This window comes from Pseudorasbora parva, chromosome 16 (genome assembly GCF_024679245.1).
Source record: "Pseudorasbora parva isolate DD20220531a chromosome 16, ASM2467924v1, whole genome shotgun sequence".
Classification (NCBI taxonomy): Eukaryota; Metazoa; Chordata; class Actinopteri; order Cypriniformes; family Gobionidae; genus Pseudorasbora; species Pseudorasbora parva.
This window is the reverse complement of record NC_090187.1, coordinates 3,390,233-3,399,669: the sequence shown is the minus strand read 5'-3', so window position 1 is coordinate 3,399,669 and position 9,437 is coordinate 3,390,233. Positions and strand designations below refer to the sequence as shown.

General features: G+C 38.9%; 1 protein-coding gene across 1 annotated transcript in view; it reads left to right on the top strand.

Moving 5' to 3' along the window:
• The window catches only part of kcnj5 (potassium inwardly rectifying channel subfamily J member 5), a 40,226-nt gene that overhangs the window by 17,444 nt on the left and 13,345 nt on the right, over positions 1–9,437 (top strand). Inside the window, exons 2-3 of the mRNA XM_067419386.1 lie at positions 2,761–2,843; positions 5,772–6,648. Coding sequence (XP_067275487.1) covers positions 2,781–2,843; positions 5,772–6,648 — 940 coding nt within the window. The 5' untranslated portion in view covers positions 2,761–2,780. The remainder of the gene's footprint in view (positions 1–2,760; positions 2,844–5,771; positions 6,649–9,437) is intronic.

Sequence of the window (9,437 nt, the reverse complement as noted above, 5' to 3'; positions counted from 1 at the left end):
GAGGCCGGCCTTCAAATTCATGTAAAATTACAAATTGAGTGTAAATGTACAAATTGAATTTAGCTCTTTTACAAGAGGCATTCTGTCTAGGGTGCACTAATTAGTCAGAGATCAGCTGTTGCCCAATATAGCACCAGGGTTTGTGTGTTTAGCTCTGCACGGGGCTGATTATCTCATTCCCGACTGTGAGGTTGTTTTCTCTGTGCTCAAAATGTGTGTGGTCATTACAAGGCATGGAAGAAAAATATGCACCAGCATTTATGGTCATTTTCTCCGGGGTTCATCGGCTCACCTGATTACTCTACATTGATTTACTCTCCTAGCTGATCAATACCTATTTTAAGGTCTTTTTTTAAGCAATGGGGATTTGTAAAATATCCCCCTGAAAGGGCTATATTTTTCTCTCTTCCTTTTTTACACTGTATTTAAGAGGGAAATATATATTCCATTACTGAACTAATGTCGTAAAAATCTTTCAGAACACTTAGTGACTTGCAGATGAGCAGTCCGGGATCCATGTTCTGCTGTCATTAGGCACCTCATGTAGACGAAGCTGCATGGCATTACCGATGGGAGCACAGGTGCAGTGTGGGAGTGACCGGGATCTGGAGCTGAATGATTGCTTAATGCACCATGTCATGACATCTGATAGTTAAACTAACTGAAATCCAGTTAACTATAACAAATTAATTATAATAATGGAAACAAAACATGGGTACAGAAAGATGTAACTTAAAGCTCTGTGAACGTAGTATCCTGCTGTGGAAGGGATGTCCAAACTCGGTCCTGGGCTGTCCTGCAGAGTTTAGATTCAGTTTGCCTCCACACCCCTGCCTGGAAATTTCTAGTATGCTCGGTAAGACCTTGATTAGCTGGTTCAGGCGTTTAATTTGGGTTGGAGCTATACTTTACAGGACAGTGCCACTTCCTGTGTTAGGCCATGGGGATTTTTACCAAATACAACATGTTCCTGGATCAGATGAGATTTGAGGGACAAGTTTGCAGTTTATGTTAAGTTTAGGCTTTTAACTAAAGTTCTGTGCTTCTACATCAGTATAAATCAGCTATAATTTGCCTATTATTTTAGGGATAAGCTACGGATAGGGGTAGGTTTAGGGGTAGGGATATAATTAGGACTATATTTTCAGACAGAAATGTTGTTCCAGAATCAACAATATTCTACTTTATTAGATTTTTTTTTATTCATTAATGTCCAGCCTATTTGCATAAAATATTTATTTATTCATTTATTTATTTATTTATTTATTTATTTATTTATTTATTTATTTATTTATTTATTTATTTATTTATTTATTTATTTATTTATTCATTTATTCATTCATTCATTCATTCATTTATTTATTTATTCATTTGTTTATTTATTTATTTATTTATTTATTTATTTATTCATTCTTACTTACTTATACTTACTTACTTACTTACTCGTTCGTTCGTTCGTTCGTTCGTTCGTTCGTTCGTTCGTTCGTTCGTTCGTTCGTTCGTTCGTTCGTTCGTTCACACATTATGTTCAGGTAATAGACACTCCATTTCCCTAACATTGTATTTTATTTTATTATTATTTTTATTTATTTTTATTTTTTATTCCTTATGTCCAGATAATAAACATTTATTTATTTATTTATTTATTTATTTATTTATTTATTTATTTATTTATTTATTTATTTATTTATTTATTTATTTATTTATTTATTTATTTATTTATTTGTTTGTTTGTTTGTTTGTTTGTTTATTTGTTTATTTGTTTGTTTGTTTCCAGATTTTATGACTACATTCAAGTATAAATAAAACAGCTCTTTTTTAAAAAGGCTGCATCAAAAGGCTATCATCTTTTTGTCCTACACTGCAGCAGTGCTTTCTGCTCAGAGCCCAGCTCAATAGATTTGACAGGTGAACACTAAATGTGTCAGAATGGAGATAGCGAGCTGCCAGAAGCAGCGAGGAGCACACAGAGGTGCTCACCCAGGTTGGCGTTACTTCGGCGTGTATGAGGAGAGCTTGACTGGATGATGGAGACAGCAGCAGCTTTCATGGCGTGACGGTGCTGATGCAGTGAGTCTTTAGGGAGCAGAGAACAGCTGAGACTGCCAGCCTGTTTTAGGCACACATTAAACTCAGTCCGCACTCTCAGAAAGTACATCTCCCCTGTGAGCTCTGATTTAATCCTTCAAGTAACCATCGAAGATGTTTCCCAAGGGTGTCCTTCTAGTTCCATCTCGCAGTCATGTCATGTCACATTTATAAAGACACTTTATTTAATGTGAGAACCTGAGCAGTCAGGTTAAGTTTTTTTCTGTTTGCCCATTAGAGAGTCAAACAGCCATGGTTGAACAGCTTTTCCCTTGGTGTTTGACATGATAAATATGTTTACTCGTGTAATTGAGAGAGGGGGATTCATTGAGAGAGGTATTAGCTGATCAGATTAACCCCGCCTTGTTTGCTCATGTGAATCTCTAAACAGTGGTAATCCTAAAACAAACCATTTCATATCCCTACAGGACACAATAAATCCATGTAATGACATTTGTCCATCCAAAAGCAGTATTAGTAATTTATCAAGGCTTAGCCCCTGCTCAGTCTAGTAAATCCCAAGGTTCATTGACTGAGCATTCATTAAAGGTGCACTCGGTATTTTACCCCCTAATTAAAAGTTTTAGAATCATAGTGTGCATGGTTATTTTCTGAATAATAAGCATGGGCGATTATGCTGTTTTATTCTTTTGTTATCTCTCTCTGTTTCAGGTTTGCGGTCGAAGCTGAGGATGGCAGGAGATTCTCGCGTCCACATGGACCACGACATGGAGATAGGAGTGACTCCAAGAGAGGTCAGCGGTCTCCAATATCAGCACTTCTGTTACATCAACTCAAAATCAATCAAACTGTCAAATCAAAATCAATCAAATCTGCTGTAAACACATCACCCAACCTTTCATATTTTTTATTTATGAAGATAAAATAAAAATAATAATAAAATAAAACAGTAAAAAGTTTTACATATAAGTACATATTTTAATTCAAGTTTTTTATATTTTTATCTTATTATTTTTTTATCTTTGATTTTATATTTTTGATCTTTAATGTTGAGGGCCTATTTTTTTGCTAGAGGCTCTTGACATCTTGTTCAGACTCATGGTATAATGGATTCTAGCAAATACCAGCAGATAAAAAATAAATAAATAAAAACCTCTGTTAGAAATCGTATAATGGCCCGTGGTCGGATCTTCCATCAGGACAGCGATCCAAAATAAACATCAAAATCAACACACAAATGTGTCACTGAACCCAAAATGAAGCTTCTGCCATGGCCGTCCCAGTCCCCTGACCTGAACCCTGTAGAGAATGAGTGATGAACTGAAGAGAGGAAGCGCCGGCATGGATCTGGGAATCTGAAGGATCTGGAGAGGTTCTGTCTCTAATCTCTTGTCAGGCGTTCTCCAAACTCATCTGGCATTTTAGTAGAAGACTCTGAGCTGTTATCTTTTGGAAAGGGGGTTGCAAAAAGTATTTAATAAAAGGGCGTCAATAATTGCTGCCACCGTGTTTTGGAAAAAAGCATTTATTTCATTATGTGTTCTACCCCCCATTTTCAAGTCTTTTACTTCAATGAAAGGGTAGATATTTGTGAATTTTTTTTAATAAAAGATCAAAAGGATAAACAATGCAGATTTTTTTTAACAAACGTCTTTGAGCATATTTACCAGAGGTGCCAACAGTTTTGACAACCAATGTGTGTTTGTGTGTGTGTATATATATATATATATATATATATATATATAGTATAAATATATTTATTTATTTATTTATTTGTATATATATTTTATTTAATGATTTATTGTTTCAGTATCTTTTAAACATTAATACATCAAAATAGCATTTCACTAATAATGCCTTCGAATAAACAATTTTTTCAATTAATAATGTGGGAGGTTTAAACACCAGGAACTGAACAATGGGTGAAGGACGTAATTAACTATAAAAAACAGGCAATAATTGTGTGTTGTCCTTACATTCTCATTGACAGGTCATTGCATAATGGTCATTGAATTGTGTTATGGTTATTAAATAAAGTAGCTGGTTACACAGTGCTCAGTCATGTATTTGAGAGAGCTGTGTAATAATTTAAACATGAATATATATTGTAATATATAATATATATCTTGAAGTACAAAGTTGGAGGCACACCAAATAAAATTGGCTCTAGTAGATGTTTATTTTGTGATGTTTACAAAAAGTGTATTTTTTTCCCCAAGATGGCTTTGTCTGACAGAAAATTGGGGGACGCAGGTGTGTATACAGCAGGAGGTCTCCGTATGTGCCAGCTTTTCAGAAGCACTTTAAGGCTTGCCTAAAATTGGCTGCCACCACCTTAACATGATACCACGTTTCAATTAACAACCAAAGCACAATCTTCCACAAATGGAGAGACAATGTGCCAAAGCACCCTTGTCTCATCTGGAGGACACTGTGTTGTGGACTTGGGAAGGGGCAATGATTCTTATCTGGGCTTGCCAGTGTCCCATAGGGAAGAGGAAGGTAATGGGGGAAGTGTCCCATGGAGCTGGCATAGAACAAAAAATCAGAAATGGAGTAGGGCCAAGATAGCGCAGTATAGTGAGTGAAAGAGTCATGGGACAGAAGTACCACCAGGTTTTTTTACAATGTTGCAGTAATCTGCATGTGCTGTACATGCTGAGACGTACTGTAACAATGCCAGGACAGTAGCAAAGATATCAGAGCGCTCGCATTGTTAGAAAGGAACAGTGCCTCATACATCTGCTTGATGTTGACAACTACGTCATCCACGACTGCCGTTGCCTGACGTACAGCAGCTCTGTGAAGAGAGAGAGCTGAGGCAGATGGGAGCTATTGACCTGGCTTACAAAATATGCTATACGATTCTGATGGGACTGGATTGCAACATGTGTAGAAGCATCACATCCTGTGTGTATTATGCCGCAACACACCAACGATCTCCCTAGAACTCTCCCTAACAGTGATGCTTAATATAGGTCTACAGGTTCAGACTTGCTGATATCATAACCCGTTTAATCATTATCATTATTTTCAATCACTAATGCACTCAGCAGCTTTACAAAGCCTCGTTCAGTCTGTCAGTCCAAATCCCATATTTGTGCATATCCGATTGAAATCTGATCAGATTTAGCCATTTTGAATGGTCAAACATCACATGAAACACATTTTGACCAACATTCATGTGTAGTTTGAAATTCTGGATCCTGCATTTCTGGAAATCCGCTTCACTTTGACCGCTTTGATCGGATTTCGCCTGGTTTATGTGACTTTCCCACGCTGTGTAAAACTTAAATGCCTGACTTTGAAACAAGGTCGTGTTGTTGCAAAGTGCCGGTCGAGCAGAAAATGACAATTATAATGGAGACATGTTTTGAATAAAGCCACTCATACCAGATGCAGTGGTCCAGCGTGCGGCGGCTACACATGGCCATGTTTTAAATAAGACAACATCTGTATTGCAAACCCCTCCATGCTGCGCTTGTTGCCGTTTTGGTCATATGCCTACCAACGCAACGTAGAAACCAATGCAGATATTCAGGGAAAACAAAACAGCCGCATGGACACACAAATCGGATCTGAACAGTTGCAATACACAGTGTGGACAGTCAAACATTAGATCAGATTCCAATCGGATTTGGACTGGCAGTCTGAACGAGGCTCATGTCACATTGATCCCGTCACCCAAGAATGAATTTATTTCTCTCTCTGCCTCCTTACAGCAGGTGAAGAAACTCCCCAAGCACCTGAGGGAATCCCAAATCCCCACAGATCGCACGCACCTCATCTCTGACCCCGTTAAGAAACCCCGCCAGCGATATGTACAAAAAGACGGCAAGTGCAATGTTCATCATGGAAACGTTCAAGAGACGTATCGTTATCTCAGCGACCTCTTCACGACACTGGTTGACTTACGTTGGCGCCTCAGTTTCTTTATTTTCACCCTGGTCTATGTGGTCAACTGGCTCTTCTTTGGGTTTTTGTGGTGGCTCATTGCGCTCATACGAGGAGATCTCCTACACGGCGACGAGGAGGGCTGGACCCCTTGTGTGGAAAACCTCAACAGCTTTGTCTCGGCTTTCCTCTTTTCCATTGAAACTGAGACCACCATTGGCTACGGCTACCGTGTCATCACGGAGAAGTGCCCTGAAGGGATCATACTTCTACTGGTGCAGGCCATCTTGGGGTCTATTGTCAACGCCATGATGGTGGGCTGCATGTTCGTAAAGATCTCGCAACCCAAGAACCGAGCAGAGACGTTGATGTTCTCCCACAAGGCCGTGATCTCGGTGAGGGACAACAAGATGTGCCTGATGTTCAGAGTGGGCGACCTGCGGAATTCCCACATTGTGGAAGCGTCGATCCGGGCCAAACTCATCCGTTCACAGCAGACCAAGGAGGGCGAGTTCATTCCGCTCAACCAGACGGATATCAACATTGGCTTTGACACAGGAGACGATCGCCTCTTCCTGGTGTCGCCTCTCATTATCTCACACGAGATCAATGAGAAGAGTCCTTTCTGGGAGATGTCCCGGGCACAGATAGAGAAGGAAGAGTTTGAGATTGTCGTCATCTTAGAGGGCATGGTCGAAGCAACAGGTATGTTCTCCTTGACATCACACAATTTAACCCCTGACCTAAAAGTGTCATAATCTCTACAGAAATAAAGCTTTGCATTAACCCTCTATACTCTCAGTCTTTCGGAATGGCTTCAAGGACCAAGTTGTGCATTAACTGCCAAGCTCTGCAGAGCAGTTGACCTCAATGAATTTTCCATGTTTGTTTTTTTTGTTTGTTTTTTTGTGGTAAGCGAGAAACTTAAAGGTCAAGTCATTTAAATATACAAAATTGCACTGGCATTATTCATTTGCTGACAGTGCTGATTCATCCCTTCCCTAAGCATGCTGACTACACAAAATAACATTTAATAACTGACAAGAAGATAAATGTTTCAATATTGATGCTGTATTTCCTACACATGAGCTGGGGTGGGTCAGTGAGCCTCTTGTTGTGTGTCCTTGCAAACCTGTCCAGGCTGGAGTTGTGGAAAGAGGTGAAAGGTGATGAAAGTACTCCGGGTATGTTCCACTCTGCTGGAGGGGATCCTTTGGAAAGCTTATTGGAGCAAAAAAAAGTTTCTTTTTCCACTCTTCATTTTAATTAACATAGTTCCAGTTCTTAGGTCAGTGCAGCTCAATAACGGTCAGGCAGTTCAATGAGGAAACTGCTTTTAAAATGTGTTTGAGAGTTTCAGTACCTTCCCAGCAAGCATTTTCGCATTTAAAATATGTCTAATAATCATCCAAACACAGCCCTGAAGTCTACGCTAAAACAAGGAAGAAACTGGCCTGTCAGTGAAATTTGTATCGATGTCAGTAGTTATCTGAACATGAACATGTCAAAGAAATTAAACCAAACACATTGTAACCAAATTCAAGGTTATTTTGGCTAGACGTGGTTACTCATAGCTGGACTGTATCAGGTCTATAGCTATCCGAGACAGTGAAATGATGCTATTGCTTGATGGGTTCAGATATCAAACTAAGGTTGCATACAGACTGCAGGCAAAAGTGGCCCAAATCACATGGGATCTGATCTCTGATCTATAGAGGGAACTGGATTGCTCATGACGTCATCAAAAGTCAAGCCGCTGCGCCGACATATTGGTGTCCCGTAGTATGCTCGTGCATTATATTAAATCAATAGGAAATTCTATGATTTTACTGAGAAAATATTGCCTAAGGAGACATTGTTTCTATATTTGAAGTCTGCCTGTACATTCTTACAGCACAAACGTCCTGAGCAGGGAAATGGTTATTCATTTAATGTCAGGAAGTTCCCCCGATTATTAAAAAGTTACATTCATATTCATTACAGTAGTGAACATCAGCTCAGCGGGCGGACGAGACACTTCAGCGTATGCTTATGTTGTGCTGTGGTATTGTTTTTATCCATATCCTAACTGCATATGTTTCAACGATGATTTCGTTACGCATTTTGAAGCAGTTAATGAATTCAGTTATGGTTAAATTAATCATTTAAAATGACATATTGACGCTGCCCAATGAAACTCACATATGTCCAAAACGGTTACTTTTCAGGAAGTGAAAAAAACACCGTATTTCAAAAGCAGTTGAATGTAGCGTCATACTTGGTACGGCATCTTTACATGTAACCATATTCTTGCCAGTGTAATGATATAATCCGCATTTGACCGAAATTGTTCTTCCGATCATTAATTAGAATGGCCAAGTAGCGTTTCATATTTCACAATCATTAAAATGGACAGGACAGGTGTTGAAAATTAGCTACTGTGCTAAAACACTTATGCAAATGCATATGGTCCGTCCAATGCAATTGTTATGTCCAATTGTAATATATATAAATTTAAAATATATATTTTCAGCGTTTATTTTCACATCTTCTCAGTTAACAACGGCTCTGTGTAGTAACAGCTGCTCTATGTGAAATCACGCACCTGAGGGAATTTACCGTTGATTAGAGAACCGGCTTTACTGACGAGATGCGCATTAACGATCGGCCGATCGTGATCGGAGCAGCCCTACATTTCAGTAATGAATACAATGTAGACTTCATTGTTTGGCTGACTCAATTCTATTTTCCTACAAACCTTCCTCCTCATTGTTGACTCGCAGTCGCCTCAATAACAGCCCTATCATAGTTAACATTCATCAATTCACACAGCTCCTTTACAAAGACAGACATCCTGAAGAAAGGGAGAAAAATAGATTAGAAAGATATAGTGCTATACCCAGTCAACGTTGTTTCACTTCACTTTGGAAATCCGTGCGTAAACAGCTTCACAATACGATGAAACTTCACGAGACCGGCGAGATGCCTCCACAGGGTGGGAGATACGCGGCGTGATTGACAGATTTGACACCAAATGGATATACGTGAAAATCAGATGGCATGATTTCACAACTTTTCATTGGTCATGTGAAGCATACTGTATACGGAAATGAACCTGGACATTCAGGAAAATATCAAAATCTGCAAAATGGACATACGTGGATTTCATCAGACAGCAACGAAATGTAACACTTTACTAATATGGAAACATAAATGCCATAAATTTGAGTCTGAAACAGATGTTGCTTAATCAGGAAATAAAATGCATACACCATAACTTATTCAGACGAAAAACACTGACTGCTTTATTCCCGAGATGATGCATGGCAAACTTTGAATTGTCATACAATAGAGTGCTATATAATAACTGTGCTGTGTGCCATTATCATTCTTTTCTGCATCCGGGCCAGTTCAGGACCATAACCAGTTCACACTTGAATCTGATTGTGACCGCATTTGAAAGATAATGTGAAGAGCCGAACAAAAAGATTTGGATCTGATCAATAAATCAGAAT